We start from the raw sequence: 25,258 nt of genomic DNA, 5'->3' as shown, positions 1-25,258 counted from the left end.
GGGACTGAAATTTTACATAATGTGGCTAGGAAGGTCTCACTGGGAAGGTGACATCTGCTTAAAGGCCTGCAAAGAGGGACAGAGCATGAACCTATCTGCAGGGAGAGTGCTCCAAGCAGAGGAACAGCAAGTGCAAAGGCCCTTTGGTGGGAGCATGACTGGCATGTTGGAGGAACAGCAGGCATCTGTGTGGCTGGAGTGTAGTGAACAAGTGAGTCACAGGAGAACAAGGTCAGAGAGGTTAGGATGAATGGGAGGAGGGCACACTGAGTAGCTCCCTAGACATCCCTGCAAGGACTGTGCTTATCCTCTGAGTAAGAGGAAAAGCATTGGAGAATGTTGAGCAGCTAAGTGACATGATCCACCTTATGTTTTCAAAGGCTCACTCAGGCTGCTGTGTTGATAATGGCCCTTACATGGGCAAGGGCTGAAGCGGGAGACCTGATCAGATGCTGTTGCAGTCATCGAAATGAGAAAGGATGGTGGCTTGGACCAGGGTGTAATAGAGGTGGTGGTGAGAAGTAGTTCGATCTGGATATGTTTTGAAGGTAGAGAAGTGCTGACAGGTCCGATGTGGTTGTGAATTGAGGAAGGTCAAGGTTTCTGGTCTGAACTAATGGAAGAATGGAGCTGCCATCAATAAAATACTGCAGTCTGGAAACTTGGGATTTTCCATAACCTCTTGTTATTGGGAGAGGCTTTTGGAAGGCAGAGACAGAGGGAGGAAGGGCTGGATATTAGGAAAAGGAGACTTAAGAAGGAAAGGCCACGCGTGTGAGAAAAGGCTGTTAGAATACAGAGCATGGGAGATCTGTGTGACCACAGGGGCAAAGAAAATAGCCAATGGGAGTGGTCTTTGTAGAGCAGTAATACTGGTCAGATACAATATGTTATGTTCACTGCTTTCTGAAGGAAAAGAGTACTGTGACTCTCCTGGGGATAGCGAATACCAGAACGTAAAGATGTAGCATTCCAAATAGTCCTAACTCTTGTCATCTTTCTCTATAATTCTGATATTGTTTATTTATTTATTTATTTATTTTTGTGTGTGTTTCAAATAAAATTTTATTTACAAAAACAGGAAGAGTGCTAGATTTGGCTCATGAGCAGTGGTTTGCCAACTCCGATCAGTTATGAATTATGTTAGCAGTAAGGTGAGTCCCCAAAATCAGGGGTCCTGGTAGAACACAAAGGATACACGTATTCAAGACAGCAAGGCAAATATCTTTACTCCTGTGGAGCGTGTGCACGCACAAGGTCTGGCGGCACACACACTATCTATCTATCCATCTATTTATTTATAATATATTTTATTGATTTTTTACAGAAAGGAAGGGAGAGGGATAGAGAGTTAGAAACATCGATGAGAGAGAAACATCGATCAGCTGCCTCCTGCACACTCCCCACCGGGGATGTGCCTGCAACCAAGGTACATGCCCCTGACCGGAATCGAACCTGGGACCCTTGAGTTCACAGGCCGACGCTCTATCCACTGAGGCAAACTGGCCAGGGCCATACTATTTTTATTGAGGGGAAGTTCACATAAACTAACCATTTTGAAGTGAACAATTTGGTGGCATTTAGTACATTCACACTGTTTTGCAACTAACACTTTTATTTAGTTTCAGAATATTTTTATTGTCCCAAAGGAAGCCTCAAACCCATTAAGCATTTACTCTCTATTCCCCTCTTGTCTCAGCACCCTGACGATTGATTTGTGTATTTTGAACCATTCTTGAATCACAGGTATAAATCACACTTGATCATGGTAAATGATCATTTTAATGTGATGCTGAATTTGCTAGTTTATATTGATAATATTTGCATTTACGTTCATTAGGGATATTGGTCTGTAGTTTTCTTTTCTGCTAGTGTTTTTTTCTGGCTCTGGTATCAAGGCAATGCTGGCCTCATAAAATGAGATTATGAGTGTTCCCTCCTCTGATCTTTTGGAACAGTTTGAAAAAGCTTGGTATTAATTCCTCTCTAAATTTTTGGTTTGGTTAAATTCACCAGTGAAGCAATGCAGTATTAGGACTTTCCTTTATTGGAGATTTTTTATTACTAGTTATTGGTCTACTTAGACTTTCTATTTCTTCCTGATTCAGTCCCAGTAGTTTGAATGATCATAAGAATTTTTAATTTTTTTTTTAGGTCCAGTTTGTTGGCATATGGTTATTCATAGTACCTTCTTGTGATTCTTTGTATTTCTGTAGCAACAGTTGTAATGTTTCCTTTTTCATTTGTAATATTTGTGTTTTCTTTTTTCCTTGGTTAGTCTAAAAAAGTTTTATTAATCATTCATCTTTTCAAAGAACCAGCTTAGTTTGGTTAATCTTTTTATTGTTTCTCTGTCCATTATTTATTTCTGTTCTAGTTTTCATTATTTCTTTCCTCCTGCTCCCTTTGGGCTCAGTTTGTTCAACTTTTTCTAGTCCCGTAAGGCAGAAAGTTAAGTTGTATATTTGGGACATTTTTTGCTTAACATAGGTATTTATTACTACCTATTTCTCTCTTACAACTGCTTTTGCTGCATCCCATAAATTTTGGTATTGTGTGCTTCCATTTGTCTCAAGATACTTTTTTATTTACCCTTTAATTTCTTCTTTGATCCATTGGTTTAGGAGAGTATTGTTTAGTGGCCCATTGCATGGGTTCGTGCACCCACAGCTGAAGGTGGAATCATGCAGGATCGTGAGGAATCAGGCTCCCTCCTTTCTGGTTTCAGGGTGCGTCACCCGAGAACTGCTGCTGCCAAGTCACTGCAGTTCGGCAGCTCCTACATTGAGAGTCTGCCCCATAGTGGTCAGTGTGCATCATATGTACCAGCTGTTGGACGGTTGGAAGGTCACTTAGACTTTTATATATAGAGAGAGATATCCTTGTATGTATTTGTGAATTTTCTAGTTTTCCTCTTGTTATTGATTTCAGTGTTCTTGAACTTGGTAAGAGTTGTTTTATGCCTTAACAATCTATACTAGAATATGCTCCAAGTGCACTTGAGAAGAATGTGTATTCTGCTGTTGTCAGATAAAATATTCTCTAAATGTAGTTAGGGCCATTTGGTCCATATTGTTGTTCAGATGTGCTGCATCCTCACTGATTCTGTCTGACCTGTCTATTGTTGAGAGTAGGGTATTGAAGTCCCATACTAGGATTGTATTGTTATTTATTTCTCCTTGTGGCTCTGTTAGGTTTTGCTTTATGTACTTAGGGGAAAATAGTTTTTACACAGTCATATGCAATGATTCCTTTCATTGCTATTAATAAGCTGGAGAACTCTTGCAGTTGAACCCTTCTCACACTGGGTGTGTGTGTGTGTGTGTGTGCGCATGGCTACAGGAAAATTTCAGCATCATTGACAAACCTGTACTATGATTACATTTAAAGTAATTATTGATAAGTAAGGGCTTACTATTATAATTTTATTAAGCGTTTTGGGACTGTTTTGTAGCTCCATTAAAAAAATTTTCTTATCCTGCTGTCTTTCTTTGTGTTTTGATGTCTTATTGTATCAGTATGCTTTGACTTATTTATGATGTTTCTTTATGTAATTACTACAGGTTTTTTCCCTTGTGGTTACCACAAGGCTTATATAAATATCTTAAAATTATAACACCTTGGTTTAAGTTAATAGTAACTTAATTTCAATACTGTTCCTAAAATTTATACTTTTACTTCTCCCCCTCACCACTTGGGTTATTGACTTACCATTCCTTGTGTTGTGTAACTAATAACAGATTATAGTAGTTATGATTATTTTTAATTTTTTTTAACTTTTAAACTAAAAGTATTACACACCATTACCAGTGACTTTTACACTACCTTATGTTTTTATGATGTTAATTAGTGTCCTTTTACTTCCACTCAGTGAACTCTCTTTAGTATTTCTGATAAGGAAGAGTTAGTGGTTATGAATTTCCTCAGCTTTTGTTGTGCAAGAAAGCTTTTACTCTCCATTTCTGAAGGTCAGCTTTGCAAGATATAGTATTCTTTGTTGACAGTTTTTTTCCCTTCATATTTTGAGTATGTCATCCATTCTCTTCTGGCCTGAAAAGTTTCTGTTGAGATGTACACCAAGAGTCTTATGGAGGTTCCCTTGTATACAATTTATCTTTTCTCTGGCTGCTTTTAAAATTTATCTTTGACATTTGATAATTTAATCATAATATGTCAGCATAGCTTTGGATTCAACCTATTTGGGGGTCTTTTGGGTCTTTTGAATCTGGATGTCTATTTCTCTTCCCACATTTGGCAATTTTTTAAGCCATTATTATTTTAAACTAGAGGCCCAGTGCACAAAAATTTGTGCACTGGAGGGGGGAGTCCCTCAGCCCAGCCTGCCCCCTATCACATACTGGGTGCCCTCAGGGATGTCCTACTGATGGCTTAGGCCCTCTCCTTGATCCCTTTGGGGAGCAGGCCTAAGCCATAGTCTGGCTTCCCTTTGTTGGAGGCAACCTGGCTGATTAGGGGAAGGCACCAGCCCCATCACTCCGCTGTTGCAGCCACTGCCAGTCACCACAACTACCAAGGTGTTTTCATCAACACGGACTCCAATCCCTTCACCATGAAAAAAATGATAGCTTTCTTTAGTCATTTTCAAGATGTGTCTTTCATAGGATATGACATTTCTTTCTTTTTTTAGGACCTTCCTTTTTTTCTCCAGGAGTGTGGTAAAAAACCCTAGATCACCTTATTGGATTCTTATTACCCAAGTTACTAAGAATATTACCAGTGGCATACAGGGAGCTTAGCCAATGAGCGGTCGGAAAAGGTGTTTCTTTTGTGGTTCACACCAATTGCCAGCTTGGCCCCTGCCCAGGCCTAACGCCTCTGGCCCAGTCATTAGGCCTGGGCAGAGGACCTCCAGCTCCCGCAATAGCCCGCTCTGCCCCTGCCCAGGCCTAACGTGTGTGGCCCAGTCCTTAGGCCTGGGCAGGGGACCCCCAGCTCCTGCAATCATCAGATCCACCTCTGCTCCCATGATCACTGACTCTGCCCCTGCTCCCCACCATCACTGGCTCCGCCCCTGCTCCCTGCCATCACTGGCTCCACCCCTGCCCAGGCCTAACTCCTCAAGGAATTAGGCCTGGACAGGGGACCCCTCAGCTCTGATTGCAGGCTCTGATTGCCACTGGGCACCTACTTATGCAAATTAACTGCCATCTTTGGTTAATTTCCATACTCATCCAATTGGCTGGTGGGCACAGCAAAGGTATGGTCAATTTGTATGTTTGTCTATTATTAGGTAAGATATGCTTTCTTTTTCTCTCTGGAATTCCCAGAATATTGTTTCACTCTTTTTCATTCAGTTTTCTTTTTGTTTCTCTGACTGGATAAATTTCAAATGTCCTATCTTCCAGGTTACTGATTCTCTGGCATGGTCTAGTCTGCTTCTGAAGCTCTCTACTGAATTTCCCCATTTAGTTATTGTATTTTTCAGCTCTAAGATTTCTGTTTGGGTAATTTTCTCAATGGTTTTTGTTGAACTTCTCATTTTATTCACTCATTATTTTCCCAGTTTTGTTTAGTTGTCTGTCTGTATGTTTTTATAGTTCACTAAACTTCTTTAAGAGGATTAGTCTGAATACTTTGACAGGTCATAGATCTCTATTTCTTTAGGGTTATTAGTGCTTTATTAATTTTTCATAGTGGTATCATATTTACCTGACTTTTCATGATCCTTGATTTCTTATGTTGATATCTGTCTACTTGTATTAGTGGCATTTTCTTCCAGACATTGAAGAACTCTGTGACAAAACAAATCTGCAGTCAACTCAGTTTGGGTTGTTGGATGTTTCTGCTACTAGAGTCTATTTTGGGGTGAGGCAGTGGTTCAAGCTCTGAGGTCAGAGACTGGGGATGTGTGCCACTGGCTGAGAACAGCTGCATAGGACTACTGGCCTTTGTTCTCTGTCCAAATGAGGCTGTAGGATGGGCTCTGTACTAGTAGTTGCCTGTACTCTGTAGTCAGGATTACTACTACACAGTCAGGACTGTCTATACTCAGCAGTAGGTGGGGCTATGAATTAGCTGTGCAGGCCCTGGGTCCCATCCTGCTACTTCACCAGGATAAGGAAGCTCACTATTAACCAGAATCTGCTAAGAGTGTACACTAGATATCCTGGTTAGGTGAAGCCACAATTTTTATCTACAGATAGGAAAAGCCACAACCTACTCAAGGGCCACTGTAAGCAGAACTATTAGATGATAGGGCAGTCTGAAGGCTGTATTCAGCAATGAGTGAGACTATGAAAGAGCTTCTCTGCCCAGATGCAATGGGAGCAGCAGCTTCAAGGCCACTAAGGTTCTTCATCTGTGGTCTTCACACAAACTCACCTGTGCTCCAACTGGCCTGGCTGAACAGGACTACTTGTTTTGCTCTGGGGACCATCGCTTTGCTTACCTGCCTCTCAGCTTGAGCATTGCTGAGTAATATAGTTTCCAGGTAATATAGCCCTTCCTGTCTGGATGAGCCTTCGGAGGGTTCACTTCAGGCAACTTAAATTTTCTTGAACAGACCTTTTAGTCAGGAGGGGCCAGAAGCTAGGTTTCAAGTGTTTGGGGCTATGACACTCAATTCTTTAGCCTGGGCACGGGCAGACCAGGTTCCAGGACTGGCAAAACTTTTGGAGAACTCAAATCTGGCAGGCCTGCACCCCACTGAGTTCCCTGGTCACACTGTGCCACCAACTTGGTTCTGCAGACGCACAAAGCTGCTCATTGGGGCTACTACTTGGGCTTTGCAGGTATCAGGGCAGTCTACTAAGATCTGCATGTTGGTTGTTGGAGGCCCCTCGCCGCTTCTCTATCACAACCAGATTCCCAGTGGTTGAGTCCTGCAGATTCCCCTGCGGTCCCTGGGGTAAAACCTGAGTAAGAGCTCCCAGGAAATGACCCACAATACTCAAGGGTTTGGATGTCACTAAAGGCTCAGGGCAGACCTCTCTGTGTGATGCAATACTGGCTTGGGGGCAGTCAGTCTTGGTCTTTGTGGTGCAGGGTGTGCTTCAGCCTAGCATCCCGTGTTCTAGGATTCAATCATTGGTGTCTTGTCCGTGAATTTTTGCTAGTTGGAAGTAAAGTCAGGACTGACCTGTGTTGCCATCTGGGTGACATCACTTCCTGCATATATTGAAGAGAGAAATCCTGAAATATATTCATTAAAAGCTGGTTTACAATTACCTAATGCACATGGTCACCAATTTGGTATTGTGTTGTAGAACCATCCTGGAGAACATGTCTTTGATCCTGCTTTGATTTCCCACTACGTACCCAAGGCTCAAAATTAGGAGAGCTCGCCTTAGGCTGACAGTAGGTGACTAGAATTCCCATCTGTAAAATGAGGAGTCGAGACACCTCTCCTACAATAAACTTTAGTAAATAATATTCATACCTTTTAACAAAGCAGTTTTCCTTTTGGACATCTATGGCAAATGAACTGAAAAACAGAAGGAAATTTATATGTAAAGATGTCTCTTATAGCATTTTTTTTTTTTTTACAATTGTGAAGCAGTTTAAATGTTTGCCAATAGACAACTAATACTATATTAACTAAACATAATTTGACAACTATTATAAATACAAAATGGGAGTTTATTTCAATGTAGAAAATGTCTAAGCTAAAATGTTAAAAGTAACAAGGTGCAAGTTTGTGCACATATTTGCAATTACATAGACTAGAAAACTATCTTCTATATAATAAAAGCCTAAGCAACCATTACGGTGGAACTACCAGAATGACCAGTTGCTATGATGTGCACTGATCACCAGGGGGCAGACGCTCAACACAGGAGCTGCCCCCTGGTGGTTAGTGCACTCCCACAGTGGGAGTGCTGCTCAGCCAGAAGCCAGGCTCACAGCTGCTGAGTGCAGCGGCGGTGGCAGGAGCCTCTCCCGCAGTAAGAAGCCAGGGGTCCCAGACTGCAAGAGCCCCAGACTGCGAAAGGGATGTCTGACTGCCAGGGATCAGGCCTAAGCCGGCAGGCAGACATTCCCCGAGGGGTCCCGGACTGTGAGAGAGAGCAGGCTGGGCTGAGGGATTCCACCACCCCCCCTCCCAGTGCATGAATTTTGTGCACCGGGCATCTAGTATATAACATAATAACTGTTTATAATTGGATAGTAGTATAATTATACTATAATATTTTGACAGTATTGACTTCTAAAAGACACCATTCAAAATTATAATAGTGATTTATTGTCATTTTATTCTTGCAAATGATCAAAGTTGAAGGTCATAATTGCACACATAAATGTAAACACGCCAACCATAAGAGGTGTGTCTTTTTTTTATTTTTTATTTTTTGGTGTGTTTCTATCTTTGTGGAAAAAGCAAACCTGAATTAAAAAAAAAATGTCTCTTTACAGGTATTCCTTTGCCAAAAGAAGATGACATTTCTGCCCCCTTGATCTCCAGCTCACCGGTGAAAGAAGCCCGGGAGTATGAAGACCCCCTAAGTGAAGAGGAAGATAAAATAAAAGAAGAGCCTTTGACTATCTCTGAACTGTCATACAACCCCAGTGCAAGCCTGCTCCCCACCCCAGTTGATGATGATGAGATTGACATGCTCTTTGACTGTCCATCTAGGCATGAGTTGGAAAGAGAAGACCTAGATTCATTTGAGGAACTGGAAGCAGATGAAAATGCCTTTTTGATGGCTGAAGAAGAGGAGCTAAAGGAGGCTCACCGAGCTTTGTCATGGAGCTATGACATTCTGACCGGCCATATTCGGGTGAACCCACTGGTCAAGAGTTTTTCCAGGCTCCTTGTGGTGGGCCTGGGGCTGCTGCTCTTTGTATTCCCCCTGCTCCTCCTCCTTTTGGAGTCAGGTATTGATCTCTCCTTCTTATGTGAAATCCGCCAGACGCCAGAGTTTGAGCAGTTTCACTATGAATATTACTGTCCTCTCAAGGAGTGGGTGGCTGGCAAAGTAAACCTCATTCTCTATATGCTGGGTTGCTCATAAAATACATATCTCATATGACTAAGGGCTATATTCAATATTAGTGATGTGTATTTCTCAAGCAAATGCCTGGTTCTGAGTGGTCAAGGAGCCGTCAACATGTGTTCCTTACTCAAAATTGATTATTCAGACCTTTAAGTTAGCTTTCCATAATTCACTGCACTTAATAAGTTTAAATCAAACACAGTAATTTCAGTTATAGGTCAGGGAGTTGGCCTCTAAATAACCCAAAATGTTTATTTTTATTATATCACAGGCAGACTCTTTATCTATTATAATACATAATACATTGAGCTGAATTAGATTTCCCCCCTTTTTAATAGTTATCATCATTATAAGATATAAGGTTCAGAATCAGAATTTTAGTGAAAATTCAAGAGAAAGTTTTTGAATATAATCCTTAGTGAAAATAATGTCCTCTAACCAATGCCTATACTGTTAAATTAATGCTGGGTTTTTGTTTTTTTAAAAATATTTTTATGTGTTCAGAATATTTTGGTAAATTTTTAGCAAAAAAAAAAAGAAAAAAGAAAAAAAAAGAAGCCTCCTGGAGTTATTGTACAGACTGTAAGACTAATGCACAAAGGGTATGTTGGGAATTTTTTAATGTTTTGGCCCAGGTTTGTTTTTAAAAATAATTTTGGGTAAAAAAATCCCATAATTTGTTGTTAGCTGCATATGAGATAGAAAATAGGTAGAAAGACTATAGTAAGTAGGCTCCTAAAACAAATGATGGAACTGGAGGATGTAGAAACTGAGCATTAAATGGACCACAGGGTCCATTTTCAAAAGTATTTGGATGAGAGGACTTGTTACTTTCATTTGCATTCCGTCCATATATTTTGGCTAAGGAAGCAAAACTTTAAAGGAAAAAGTAAAGGTATATGCCAATTAATTGCATGTTATTGTACATTTATCCAAGAGTGGAAGCAGATGTTGGACAAATGGCAAGTAGCAAAAACTGTTTTAGGTGAGGCTGGTAGGCAAGTGGTGGTAGGAAGGTGATCTATTTTATGGAAGTGATGGTGATGCAAGGTATTGGATACTGTAAAGAACAGCACACTCGCTGTCCAAGTTGACATGAATATATTTAAGTGGATCGAAATAAAAGTGGAGAAATGTTAAGGTACATTTTTGGTTCCTCATGCCATTCATTGTGTTTCTGTGGAAGAAACTTTAAAAGAAGTATGTGTATGTGAGAGAGGGGGTGGGGAGAGAATGGATTCTGGCTTTTTGATAAATGCCAATTATCTTTTGTGATAGTAATTATATTCCTTTCCTGGTTTCTTTAAGAACTCATTCATAATTGGGGCTCTCATTAAGGAAGTAGACGGGATTCATTAAATGACATATTTCAGCTTGGGTGAAGTAGTGAGACTCAGTAGAAGGGACAAATGTTCTAGTACCTTCCTTCATACCATTAAATCCATGACAGAAAGGCTCTGATGCCTTCCCAGGCAGCATAATGACCAATCCTGCGGTATACCATAAGTGAGAAAGGTAAGAGCAAGGAGGTTTGGATTTCTCCTTGAATTGAAAATGTTCCATAGCCTTCATTTACAAAGAGATTGGGCTTCCTGTAATCTCTCCCTAACTCCAATGGACACTTCAGTTTGATATTAGCATAATCTCCACACTGGTCATTCCAGTCCTACTTACTCATGGAGCTCTGAGTGCTGTATTAGATATTTAATTTTGAAAGTAAGTTTTAAAAGTCGGCTTATAAAGCCTTCAGTTAAGCAAACTATAATATTCATTTTATATTAAGTTTGTAGGGTGTTCTTTCTCATGTGCTTTCTTTTTGCGTTTTAATGTTTCATACCTGAAATTGGATAACAATATATACACATATATTTTCTATAGTTCATTTTGGAAGTTTGCAAATGACCAGCTTTGAAATTGAAGTTATTTCCCCCCTCCCTTTTCATATGACATTGAAGTCATACTTTCTGATAAAAGGGCCCACCCGTGTCCCCTTTCTGATTATGCTTCAATTTCTGACCATGCCAAATCATCTAGCTTTCATCCTTTAAAATAATATTTTTAAATTATGGAAGAAATATATTGCCCATCATAAAACATTTGAAAACTACTGACAGGATAAATATCACATGTAGTCCAACCATGCAGATCTATATTAATTAGTAATACATTTATTATTTGTACACTTCCGGCTAACATCTCTTTTTTCTCTTAGGCGAAAACTTGATTATTGAATAGAAATATTTTAAGTGAAGGAGCTGACAGGATAGGGTCAGCTGAATTTAAACAATAGTCACCAAAAGTAAAAGTGGGATAGAATAAGAGCCATTTTAGGAATACCACTTAAGTTTGGTAGAAGACTTGTCACCAGCTGCCTGAATGAAATGAGAAAAAGACTGCTTCCACGATGGAAAGTATATAATAATATAGTGAGATACAGTGGTCAAAGCAAGTGTGTGAGTATATGTATAGTCCATATTATTGGCATATGTGTTTATGTATGAATATATGTCACCCCACTGAAATGCCCCTCATACACAGTTGTGTTTACTTTTTCCCAATTGAGGAATTTGTGATGTTATTATTCCTTTTCCCCTATCAGTTATCATGGTGGATAAAACAGTCTCAAAGGTTTCAATTTCTCATGAAAATCACTGTGTGTACATAATTATATATACACACACATATATGGCAAATACATATACACACACAATCTTGTCTTTAGTGCTATTGCAAGTTGGATCATGAAAAAGTGTAGGTAAAGTATCGTGTTTCTGTCTGTGCTTGGAACATGTAAAATGTTATGTATTTGGAATATATTTTGTGGCTTGTCTAATATTTATAAAATCAACTCTGGGAAGAATTCAATATGAATTGATTTCATTGAAATACTAGGGATATGGGGGCCATGTTACCTATAATTGGAGCCTTATCTTTGTATAGTGAAATTTGCATTTCTATGTCAACATTCAGATTGTTTTATATGTTAATATGGTGGCAGAAATCCCTAATAAACGTACTCTGGGGAAAAATGTTTCATCAATCATTTAGTTTTATTCACAGCAAAACTGTATAAATAGCCTGTTGGAAACTACAGAAAGGTGTCATCTAGGACCATGAAATGAGGTCACCCTTGAATGGTGACAGTGTGAAAAACATGCAGACAATGGATGGGAGTAATATTTTGCAGAAGCCACCCTGGCTAAAAGCAGGAATATTGAGTGTACTGGAAATACACCCATCTGAGAGACAGCTATGGCACCAAGGTAACTAGAGAAACAGAAAAAAATAGGAGTGTTCTGCATGACAGGTAGGATGGAGGAGGAAGGATTTTAGAGTGCTAGAAATTAGTATGTCACCATTTCTGGCCAGAAAAGGGTGTCTTCCTGTGCCAGGAATAGTTATGCAGCCTCGGCTCTGCAACACTTGCCATTCACCTTCTCTTGCCTGTTTATGGCCTTGGGAGAATTTGCCTTTTCTATTCTATCCCTATCTTCTCCTCCATGCAGCATGGCCCTCTGCTTTGGTTTGTCACAAAGCTAAAACTGCACACCTACAGTGAAATCAGAGGGTTTTATTCTGCATGAAGCAAAAGGGACTCTCTGTGCTACAGGAACACCATGTGTCCTGTGGAACTGTACCCCAGCTGTGTGGCCTCTTAAGTCTATCAAGTTCTCCCCCCACCCCACCCAGTTTTATCGAGATATAATTAACATATGACACTGTATTAGTTTTAGGTATACCACAATGATTGAGTTTAGCAAAATCCATTACCTAACAGTTATAATTTTTTTCTTGTGATGAGAACTTCTAAGATCTAACTCTCTTAGCAACTTTCAAATATGCAATACAGTATTATCATCTGTACTCACCATACTGTATATTATACCCCCCGAACTTATTTATCTTACAATTAGAAATTTGTACCTTCTGACCCCTTTCATCCATTTCACCCGTTGGAGGTGTGGGGGGTGTGAAGTCTGTCAAGTTCAAGTTCTTACTCGGCAGTCCCCAGAGGTTCAGGATCTAGAGTACAGGCAAGAAAAGGAATCCGTGGTTAGTGTGCAGGCATGAGCTGACATGGACCTTCTGTCCCAGCTCTAGTCAGTACCTTTTTGGGGGTTTAGTATCTGCAGACTGGAAGGCTCACACAAAATGGTCTTTGGCCACTTTTTTGTTGAGTGTTCCAGGCTCCCAACCCAACCTTGCCTCTTGGTAGAAACCCTTTCCTTATTCTATCATTTCTTGCTCAAATAAATAGAGGAAAGATCTCTTACACACTCCAGCTTGGGAGGAAAGTACTGGGGAGGAGCTTCCATCTGTGGGGTAATCTCAGGATGGTTATGATTGATGAATCTCTTTGGGCCATCTTTCTCTTCTGGGTGGAGATATTGTGCTAAAAGTCCCTGCTTACTTGTCCTCCTGCTTCTCTCTCTCTCTCTCTTTCTCTTGGACCTGCTTTTGGGCATCCAGTCTCCATGCAGTAAACAGACCCAGCAGGACCTGCCCGTGGTGGGCCAGTCAGGACTCTGCTCTCCACAATCCAGCCTCGTTTGTGATGGGGTGGGTAAGTCTTCCAAGCCCTGCCCAGTGGGCTCAGCCATCATCACTTCAGAGAGGACAAAAGAAGCCTCACGTGGGCCTCAAATCCCAGCTGTATTCTCCAATCCATCAATAAAACTGATTTTAATCCTCTTTTGGCCAAAGTGTATTATTTATTGGGAACTGGGGTTGGGAGGAGCAAGATTTACACTAAACACACTCAAGAACGTTCAGGATCTCTGCAGCCTCCAATGTTGCAAGGAAGGAGTGGAGAGGCTGCTCCTGGCTGACCCCTCAGGCATCAGGGGATGTCTGCCACTGACCTCAGCATGTCACCATATCTGGCCAGAAAAAGGTGTCTTCCTGTGCTAGGAATAGCTACCCATGCCTTGCAAATGGGTGAGGGAACTTGGGACTTAAAATCTTAGGAAAGACCAGGGCGCTGATTGGAAGCACACCTCTCTACTCTTTACCTATGGCTGATGCTTAGCCCAATATCACTTTGAAAAGAGAACCAAGGCCAATTTTCTGATTGTAAAGGAAAACTCTTAGAACAAAGGATAAGCTTTGTGTGAGTATCAAGTATTGAAATAAGTCTTGCAAATTATACAGCTCCTCCAATTAACAAGGATCAACTGAGTCTCCTCATCTACAAGAATTATGATTTTGGCAATTACAAGGATTTTGAGTTTTCCAAGGAAAGTACCCTTCAAGGAAGAAAATGATTATTAACACACTAGAGGCCTGGTGCATGAAATGCATGCATGGGGGGCGGAGGGGTGGAGTGCCCCTCAGCCCAGCCTGCACCCTCCCACAATCTGGAACCTTTCCGGGGATGTCTGACTGCCAGTTTAGGCCCGATCCTGCAGACCTAACCACTCTGCATGCATGCCTGATCGCTCCTAAACATTCATCTGCCTGCCTGATCACTCCTAACCATTCACTTGCCTGTCTGATCTCTCCTAACTGCTCACTGGGAGGTGAGGCCAGCTTGGGCGAGGAGCTGTGGTCATTCTGGTTTCTGGTTGTTTTGCCTTTTTGGTCACTGGGCTTTTATTATATAGGACAGACAAAGCAACATTAGTTTCCACTCTGCTTGGCAGTTAAGTTCTTCATTAAGTGAAAAACTCAGTGTTCTGGTTAAAGCATCACTCTCCTGTAATTTCCTGGGGAATCAGCTTCCTTCCACCTTGAATCAGCCTGAGTGTCCTGACAACCCTGAGCTGCTGGTTTTGTAGCTGCAAACAATTGTGAGCACATAAATGTACTACTCCCTGGTCACAGGATTACTGTATAATTTTTTGTACAAACCAGGAATCTTTTGAGAGTAAAAGGGGATATTTTTAATGATTATGTCACAGCAACAGGGGTCAATTAGGACTGATTCAGATACTCTGCCATAAGGCTTTGCCCAATCAGCTAGATGCCTTCTTTTAACAATTCCTCCAGCTTGGTCCTCTAAAATATTGACAAGGTGAAATAGGGAAGGATTATTGCTCTATAGTCATAGTTCTCCTACTTGCCATGAAGAACCAGACTAAAGTTCACCAAAATTAATTATATCATGTGTTTTACATAAGTCTTCTGGCATCAAAGATTTAATGCTAAATACTCAATTTGTTCATTTATAATGTTGATTTCTTATTTGATATGAGGCAGGTAGAGTTATTATGATCTCAATGTTGCTTTCACCTCCATAGTTCTGAATTTGACTTTTCTGAACTACACACAGAACAATGATGACTTGCTTAACTGTGAGCAAACGAATCACACTAAGGACACGCAAAACTGAGTTGTACAAAAGCCAAGTTGGTCATTTATCATGAGAAGTGCCAGTCAGCTTGGCACTAGTTTGCTGGATGCTCCACCCCTGCTCTTCCCAGAACATAAACTGTAATGTGAACCCAACACTATCAATGAGTACAAGGAATCACCGCTGGAAAGCTGTCTCTCTGGGCAGTCTGACCCAACAGACCTATCTCAAAAAGGCTGGGGATGCATTATACACATTTTATTCCAAATCTCCCATTTTTGCAAATTTCTTGTGGTAGAGGCTAGAAGGGGATCTTAGCACTATTTCCTCATCATCCTGTGCCCAGAATTAGACTAAGTTTCCCAGCCTCATGTACTTAGGTATGACAATATTTCTGATTTGTGGCCATTGGAATTGAACAGGAAGTGATCTGTCTCACCTCCAAGCCCTAGACTAAGTGTGCACCTCCATTTGCCACTAGATGTCAATGCCTGTAGTGACTTTGAAGCCACCATTTTAGGATGTTGTAGTTACCAGCAACTTAGATCCCTGAATGACTGTGTGGCGCAGAGCCTACCCTACCTCACCCTAAACCAGACCTGTCTTGGACTGTTACTTGAGCAACAAAGCCTTAACTGAGCAATTTCCAAGTCTTTTGTTGTCACCACTCCTTTCCCTCAGGAAGGAGACTATAGCTGAAAGAAGGTATCGGAACAGCTCAGCACTGGAGTTTCCCGGGAGATTCTACTAGAGAACCACTGTGCAGAGGGGAGGATATGCCTTCTGTGCCTGAGAATGCCAGACCTTGGTAAGGACCTACGTTTGGTGCTAATATATCTTGTCACTTTTGCTTTCTGGGGCTCAACTGAAACCTCACATAGTTAGAACCAAAATTAGTCCACCTGATGGACAAAATCACCCCGGTTGAGTTTTACCGGATTCAGAAGTGATTTCATGGGTGTGTGACCTGTGAATTTTATAGAGCCTGTTCTCTAGCATTTGGTGTAATGCTCTGCTCTCACCATCCTGAAATTCATAATAATTCTATCTTTGAACTTATGTTTTTTAAAAAATATATTATTAATGATTTCCGAAAGAGGAAGGGAGGGGGAGAGATAGAAACATCAATGATCAGAGAGAGTCATTGACTTGCTGCCTCCCGCACGCTCCCCACTGGAGATGGCACCCTGAATGCTGAGCTATTGGCCTGGATGTCAGGCACAAACACATGCATGGAGTAGTCTGAGACCCTAGGAGTTCCCGAGGGGACTCTGCACCAGAACCTGAACCTGGATTAGTGAAGGCAGTTGCAGCAGAAGCCGGCCCTGGGAGATAGAAGGTATTCCACATAGCAGCAGCACTAAAACCTGTCGTGGGAGGCAAGCTTGCCCATCAGTCCCTGGAGCACATCCCTGAAACATCTGCACAGATGTTAACTCTCTGGCCCGAGCACTGGTACCAGATCTGCCACCACTTAGGTAGTAAACACTTTCAGTAAGTCTACACATGGGCATTACAATACACTATCAAGAGTTATTAGAATTCTTCAAAGAGTTTAGAATCTCTGATTTTAAAAAGCACTGCAACATTGAAAAACATATCCACAGACTTAGACATAGAAATTAAATTTAAAGATCCTTGCATTTCAAAGAAATAAACCCCACTATTTTCATATAAAACTTGCATGGACCAATTATTAACAAATAGACAAATGTAAAATTACTTTTCCTTGTGATTGAAGATAGAGTACAGTTGTCCCTTGGTATCCACGGGGGATTGGTTCCAGGCCTCCCCACAGGATACCAAACTTGTGGATGTTCCAAGTTCCTTAGATAAAATGGCATAGTGTTTGCATGTAACCTATGTACATCCTTCTGTCTATTTTAATCTCTAGATTACTTATAATACCCAATACAATGTAGATGCTACTAAACAGTTGTTATACTGATTGTTTATAGAATAATGGTAAGGGAAAAATCTGTGCATGTTCAGTAAAGACACATCCATCATAGATCCAACTATACAGTACACACCAACAACTTAACATTTTTAGAATGTTTTTGATCCATGGTTGATTAAGTCCACAGATGCAAAACCCATGGATATGGAGGGTTGACTGTATTAGAATTTAAAAATAGGCATTCTAAATTATTTACAAATAATGAAACCACTTTTAAAATCTCTGCAAGTTACAGGAAATGTCAGAGGAAACATTAAAATGCATTATATGTATTTATTAACATTTAAACCTACATTCAGACTTATAAAAAGCCGATTTGCAAAAAGAGTTAAATCTTTTTAGAAAAACTGCTCTGCAAGAATTAGGAGCTCTAGATGTACTAACATTTATAATTCAAAATAATTTACCAGAAATTTATCCTAATGTTTTTGGAGCCTATAAAACTCTTAGCAGCACCAGTAAGAGTTGCATCAGCAGAAACATCCTTCTCAAAATTAAAAATTATCAAAAAAATTACTGGTGATCTTGCATTTGTCAAAAGCAACTGATGAGTCCTAGCCAGTTTGGCTCAGTGGATAGAGCATCAGGCTAGGGACTAAAGGGTCTCAGGTTCTATTCTGGTCAAGGGCACATGCCCGGGTTGCAGGCTTGATCTTCAGCAGGGGGTGTACCGGAGGCAGCTGATCAATGATTCTTTCTCATCACTGATGTTTCTCTCTCTCTCTTGCTCTCTGAAATAAATAAAAATATATTGAGAATAAATTAACAAATGTTTTCTCAAAATTAAAAAAGAGCAACTGATGTTACTTTATTTGTATCAATTGAAAGTGAAACAGCTAAAATAAAAAGTTTTGATGGCCCAATAAATGAATTTACAGAAAAATGAACCCTAAAAAATCTTATGATCAGTCAATCAATAGTTGAGCATTGACCTATGAATCAGGAGGTCTCAATTCAATTCCCAGTCGGGGCATCGACTGGGTTGTGGGCTTGATCTCCAGTGTGGGCTTGCAGGAGGCAGCCAATTGATGATTCTCTCATCATTGATGTTTCTACCTCTCTCTTCCTCTCCCTTCCTTTCTGAAATCAATAACGATATACTTAAAAAATCAAGATATTTATATACTAATGTAAAATCAAGTATAATTATTTATTGTATTATATAAAATTATGGAACCAAAATATTGGGTTTTTGCAATATGTAACATGAATGTTGTTACTCCTGTATAACTATTACCTTTTATGTTTTATAAGTAATAAATTATTTTAAAAGGAAAAACCTTTGTATTTTAGTGCCTTTAACTGCATTTTCCCCCTATATTTTGAAGAAGGAGCTCCACATTTTCATTTTGTAGTAGGCACTGCAAATTACGTCACAAACTCTAACTGGTTGAAAGAATGGTGGGTGGGGGTATTGGAAGTGAATATTTTGATGTTTAGAACTGAAGATTTAAGTGTGAAAACCAAATGCATATAGCTAATTCTTCTGTCTTTGACAATTTTAAAACCACCTAAATAATGATGAAGAGTCTATCTAAAAAGAAGATTTAATCTTTCTCTATAGAAAATTGAGGGAGCTATCTTATTTTGATTTTCTCAAATTTTGGTGATCAGATTGGGTTAAACAAAGTACCTATAAGTGAAAAATTAAAATTCTGCATCCAGGACTTGGTAAAGCCTTTTTGGTATAATTCTGTGTAATTAAGAAAGTAAATTATCCTAATGATGGTGTGAAAATCTTTTGAAGGTCAGGGCATTAACCAATTCTTTGCTTCAATAAAACTGAAGGAACAGCTAGTTAAATCATTAGGTGATACATAGTTAAAATTATATTTCATGGAGAAGCACTCCTCCATAAAAGCAATGAGAACACTGAAAAAAATCTACTTTTCCAGAACTCTGAAAATTAACCAAAGACTTGCAAGTAACTAAGAAAATATACTCAAGGAAAACCTGCTGAATCTTGGTAAGATCGGTGAGCTTGTGACATTTTAATTAGCCCTATTTCCACCTCCCTCTTACCATCCCTGTAATACCCTTGAAAACCAACCTCAATGAGGGTGGTGGAGGAGAGGGGGGGAAGAGATTAACCAAAGAACATATATGCATAGCCCATGGACACAGACAATAGTTTGAGGAAAACCTGGAGTGGGACAGGGGCTGGGTGGAGGGGGACATAAGGGAAGGGAAATGGAGGGACATCTGTAATACTGTCAACAATTAAAAAAAGAAAGAAAACCAATAACTTTACAACTATGATAGCTGTGAAAAAACAGAAGCCCTATAATCACAGGATAGAACAATACACTTGGAGTTCTTTAACAGCTATAACCCCAGAGAACTGCTACTATTCAATCTGTATGGCAACTTTCTAAAAGACTCCATTCTCAGATTTCTCTTTATTTCACCTTATTCAGAACTCCCTCTGTGCACTTCTCAAAAAACAGTTAGTGGCAATGGTTTAACACTGCAGCTGTCTGATATGGAGATACAAGTTGAGTCTAAAAAGAACTAAACAAGGACAAGTGACTGAGTAACATGGTGGAATAGGAAACCTCAGACCCTCATTATCCCATGGGGACAGTGACTTAACAATACATGGACTGACTGCCTCTGAGAAATCCAGAAACCAGTTAAAAAGGTCCTACAATCCCAGATGAGAATGAAGCCAACTTCACTGAGGCTCAGTATTAAAATTTGTGGCACCCATTTGTCAGAGTCCCTCCCTCCAGCACAGCATGGCATAATTGAGAGAAAACTTAAAACTCCTGACTTCTTCCTAGGGAAGGGATGAAGACTGAAATATAAGCACAATGTTTTGAATTTTCATAGAATTGCCAAAGGGCTTGGTTTCTGTTGTACTTGATCTAAGTGCTGACAAGAACAAGGCAGCAGATTTGGGGCAATTGAGAACAAAGGCATTTAAAGCACAATAGAGGATAGCACCACAGACAGACACTGAGTGAAGATCCAATATCATAGCTTCCTGCAGCACCAGAGAGGCTACAAAACTAGAGAGAGATGCCAACAGGAGCTCCTCAGTAGAATCTTGGAATCTTCTTCAATTAGGAGATTATACACCCAATCCTAGAGAGGACACAAATCCACAAAGGGCTTGAGAGGTCTCCAGAATCTCTAGCTAGCTTAAGTCCTCCCTGTATAAGATCAAAGTGTAAAGACTGGAAGAGGTGGCAGATTTTAAAAATGTTGAAACCCAACAGAAGATAAAAAGGAATACAAGGAAACATGGTTCAATCAAAGGACAAATCAAATATCCAGACACTAGTGCTGGAGGAACACAGATAGAGGAATTACAAGGCAAAGATTTCAAAATAACCATTATAAGGATGCTCAAGAATGAAAAGAGAGAACAGATAGACCACTAAGAAAATCAAGAAAATGATGCATAAACAAAAGGAGAATATCAACAAAGAGATAGAAACTATGAAAAAAAACTAAAGAGGATTTTTGAAACTGAAGGCATTCAATAATTGGATTGAAAAAATTCACTTGAGGGACTCAACAGAAGACTTGATTAGGCAGAAGAAAGAATCAGTAAACTCAAAGACAGAACAGTCAAAATTAACAAGATCAGAAGCAAAAGAAAAAAGAATAAAGAAGAGTGAAGATAGCCAAGAAACTTATTAAGCAGAAAAACATAAAAATAATGGAGTCCCAGGAAAAGAAAAAAATGGTCAGGCAGAGAGTTTATTTGAAAAATAATTGGTGAAAACTCCCCAAACATAAGGACAGAAATAGGCATACAAATTCAAGAAGCTCATAGAACTCCAACTAGGAAAATCTAAAGAGATCTATATTGAGGTACATAAAAATCAAACTGTCAAAAATAGTAGGTAAACAAAGAATCTTGAAAGCAGTTAAAAGTGACTCATCATATATAAAGGAATTCCTATTTAGATTATCAGTGACTTTGTCAGCAGAGGCTTGAGGTTAGGAGACAGTGTGATAATACATTGAAAGTGCTGAAAGAAAACAACAGACCTGTCAACTAAGGATACTATATCCAGAAAAACTGTCCTTCAAAACAAAAAAGAAATTAAGACTTTCTAGATAACAAAAGCTAAAGGAGCTCAGCACAACTAGGCTACCTACAAGAAAGCCACAAAAGATAGCTTTGTAAATTTAAGAAGACTGAAATCATACCCAATATCCTTTCTAACCACTTTGTATGAAACTAGAAATCAATAACAAGAGGAAAGGTGGAAAATTCACAGATATATGAAAATTAACACATTCCTGAATAACCAATGGATCAAAGAAGAAATCAAAAGGGAAATAGAAATCTTGAGTCAATGAAAATGGCAACATTACATGCCCAAACTCTGGGATGATGCAAAAGCAGTTAAAAAAGGGAAGTTTTTAGTGAAAAACATCTATAATAAGAAAAAAACCAAAACACCTCACTTTTATAAGTCAAGGAACTAGAAAAAGAACAAACCAAACCCGAAGTTAGCAGAAGGAAGGAAATAAAGATCAGAGCAGAGATAAATAATATAGAGATTAGAAAAACATTAGAAAATATCAACAAAACTAAGACCTCCTTTTTTTTGAAGAGATAATCAGCAAAGCTTTTGCTATACTAAATAAGAAAAAAAAGAGAGAAGACTCAAAAAGTAAAATCAGAAATGAAAGAGGAAACATTACAACTGGTACCACAGAAATACAAAGGATCATAAAAGACTACTATGAATAATTATACACCAACAAATTGGATAATCTAGAAGAAATGGATAAATTCCTAGCAATATGTAACTTACCAAGACTGAATCATGAAGAAATAGAAAACCTGAACAGAACAAAAGTTGAGTCAGTAATCAAAAACCTCCCAACACAAAAGTCAAGGACCAAATGGTTTCATTGGTGAATTCTAAATTAATGCCAAAACTTCTTGAACTCTTCCAAAGAGAAGGAACAGTCCACATGCATTTGATGAGGCCATCATTACCAGATACCAAAGCCAGATAATTATACTACCAGGAAAAAGAATACCGGCCAATATCCCTGCTGAGTATAAATACAAAATTCTCAACATAATATTAGTAAACCAAATTTAACAGCATATTAAAAGGATCATACACCACAATCAAGCTGGATTTATTCCTGGCATGCATGCATGGTTTAATATATGCATATCAATAAATGTAATATACCACATTAATAGAATGAAAAGTAAAATTATGTGATCTTAATAGATGCTGAAAAAGCATTTGATAAAATACAACGTCCTTTCATGATAAAACACACTCAACATATTAGGTAAAGAAGGAACATACCTCAATAACATAAAAGAAAAAACATATGACAAGCCCACAGCTAATATCATACTCAATGGTGAAAGAGTGAAAACTTTTCCCTAAGATCAGGAACAAGGTAGAATTGCCCACTCTCACCATTCCTATTCAACACAGTACTAGAAGTTTTAGCCAGACTAATCAGGCAAGAAAAAGAAATGAAAGGCATCTAAACTAAAAAACAAGAATGAAAACTGTCTTTGTTTGCAGATGATATAATCTTATATACATAAAATCCTAGTCTCAAAAAAACTGTTGGAACTAATTAACAAATTCAGTGAGTTTAGAATACAAAACCAGCATATAGAAATTAGCTTCATTTCTATATACTAACAATGAACTATTAGAAAGAGAACTTAAGAAAACAATCCCATATACAATAGGATAAAAAAAAATACTTAGAAATAAATTTAACTAAGGAAGTGAAAGATCTATACACTAAAAAACATAAGCATTGATAAAAGAAACTGAAGAAGACATAAATGAAAAGATATTCCAAGCTCATGGACTGAAAGATTAAAATTTCCATTCTACCCAAAGCACCTACAGATTCAATACAATCCTATCAAAATTCCAATGGCATTTTTCACAGAAATAGAAAAAAAATCTTAAAGTTTGTTTGGGATCCCAAAAGACTCCAAATAGCCAAAGCAATTTCTTCAATAAGAAAAAAAGAAAAAAGAAGTATCACACTTCCTTTTACAAACTATATTACAAACCTATAATAGTCAAAATAGTATGATGTATGCATAAAAATAATGGATCCATGGAACAGGATGGAGCGAAAAAATAAACTCATGTATACACAGTCAATTAATTTACAACAAAGGAGCCAAATATACAATGGGGAAAGAATAGTCTCCTCAATAAATAATTAATGGGATAAGTGGACAACAACATGCAAAAGAATGAAAGTGGATTCCTACCTTGCATCATACACAAAAATCAATTCAAAATGGATTCAAGACAAATATAGCATGTCCCAAAAATTGTATACACACTTTAATAGCTGATAACTCACTTAATTTTCGCCCCTTTTCAGGTTTAACTGATTTGAAATAGTGGGTGAAGCCAGAATAAGCTTTGAACAACAACAAAAAAATTTATGCTAAAGTGCCACTAGACTTTTTTTATGGAGATACAGAAAAGATAAAGTTTACGGTTACAAAACTGGCAACAGTCAATGAATTGAGGGCACACAAATACTAAATAAAATGATTCTTGATGTTTGTGATTCCATTGCTTTGCATTGTCAGCAGTGCCTGGACCACAACGGTTAGCAGTTTGAAAACAGGTATTGACAAAAAAATTATTCAATTCTGTAGATTCTTTAAAATTCTGAAAATAAAGTGTATATGTTAAAAACACTGAGTTTTAATCATTCAAAGTGTGTATAAATTTCTTTGGGACACCCTATATAAGACCTAAAACCAGAAGACTCCCAGAAGAAAACATCAGAGGGAAGGTCCTAACATTGGTCTTGGTAATAATTTTTTGTATTTGACACCAAAAGCAATGACTACAAAAGCAAAAATAAACAAATGGGACTATATCAAACTAAAAAAAGCTTCTGCTAGCAAAGGAAACCATAAAAAAAAAGAAAAAGCAACATATAGAATGGGAGAAAATATTTCCAAACCACATCCTATATAATAAAAGCCTAATATGCTAAGTGTCTGGTTGGCTAGGTGGCCATTCAACCAAAATGCTAATGGTGTGATAAGACTACTCAACCACTCACTATGATGTGCACTGATCACCAGGGGGCAGGCAGTCAAACGGTTGACCAGTTCCTATGACATGCACTGACCACCAGGGGGCAGATGCTCTGACTGGTAGCTTAACTTCCTGCTGGGGTCCAGCCAATTGGAACTGAGCGAGATGTGCCGGACACACCCTGGAGCCCTCCTGCAATCCCTCCCCAGCTGGCCATCCTCCCATGTCCCTCCCCAGCCCTGATCGTGCACTGGTGGGGTCCCTTGGCCTGGCCTGAGCCCTCTCTCAATCCGGGACCCCTCAGGGGATGTAGGAGAGCCAGTTTCAGACAGATCCCACAGGCCAGGCTGAGGGACCCCACTGGTGCACGAATTCATGTACCAGGCCTCTAGTATTCCATAAAGGGATTTGATCTAAAACAGCAGTTGCCAACCAGTGGTCCGTGGACCACTGGTGGTCTGTGAGGTCCGAAAGGTTGGTGACCACTGATCTAAAATGCACAAGGAACATAAACAACTCAATAGTAAACAAACAAGCAAACAAGAAAAACCAAAGAATTCAATTAAAAAATGGACAAAACACCTGAATAGATATTTTTTACAAAGAAGAACAAATGGCCAACAGGTACATGGGAAGATGCTCAATGTCACTAATCATTCGGGAAATACAAATCAAAACCACAATGAAATTATCACCTCATCCTGTTAGGATAGCTGTCACTGAAAAGACAAGAGATAAATGCTGGTGAAAAAAATGTGGAAAAAACAGAACCCCTGTGCACTGTTGGTGGGAATATAAAGTGGTACAACTGCTATGAAAAACAGTATGGTGGTTCCTCAAGAAATTAAAAATAGAACTACCATATGATCCAGAAATCCCACCTCTGGGTATATATCCAAAAGAAAGAAAACCATTTTCTTAAAGCTATCTGTACTCCCATTTTCACTGCCACATTGTTCACAATAGCCAAGATATGGAAATATCCTAAGTGTCTACCAATAGATGAATGGACCCCAAAATGTGG

General features: G+C 39.1%; 1 protein-coding gene and 1 long non-coding RNA gene across 4 annotated transcripts in view; one reads left to right on the top strand and one right to left on the bottom strand.

Moving 5' to 3' along the window:
- Positions 1-13,646, top strand: part of FRMD3 (FERM domain containing 3) — a 231,118-nt gene extending 217,472 nt beyond the window's left edge. Inside the window, exons 14-15 of one of the 2 annotated variants that reach the window (XM_006769025.2) lie at positions 8,374-8,835; positions 13,425-13,646. In XM_006769025.2, coding sequence (XP_006769088.1) covers positions 8,374-8,835; positions 13,425-13,438 — 476 coding nt within the window. In that variant the 3' untranslated portion in view covers positions 13,439-13,646. Of the gene's footprint in view, positions 1-8,373; positions 11,984-13,424 lie in introns of those variants that run through there. The other variant, XM_006769024.2, reaches the window with a different exon arrangement.
- LOC107183971 overlaps positions 5,229-25,258 on the bottom strand; it is a 28,219-nt gene continuing 8,189 nt past the window's right edge. The window contains exons 2-4 of one of the 2 annotated variants that reach the window (XR_001514794.1): positions 12,879-12,977; positions 7,400-7,444; positions 5,229-5,753 (exon numbers count right to left, since the gene is read on the bottom strand). This is a non-coding gene — a long non-coding RNA (uncharacterized LOC107183971). Of the gene's footprint in view, positions 5,754-7,399; positions 7,445-11,132; positions 12,978-25,258 lie in introns of those variants that run through there. The other variant, XR_001514793.1, reaches the window with a different exon arrangement.

This window comes from Myotis davidii, unplaced genomic scaffold, assembly GCF_000327345.1.
Source record: "Myotis davidii unplaced genomic scaffold, ASM32734v1 scaffold98, whole genome shotgun sequence".
In the NCBI taxonomy this organism is placed as follows: domain Eukaryota; kingdom Metazoa; phylum Chordata; class Mammalia; order Chiroptera; family Vespertilionidae; genus Myotis; species Myotis davidii.
The sequence above is the reverse complement of the archived record's forward strand: the minus strand, read 5'-3'. Positions and strand labels throughout refer to the sequence as shown.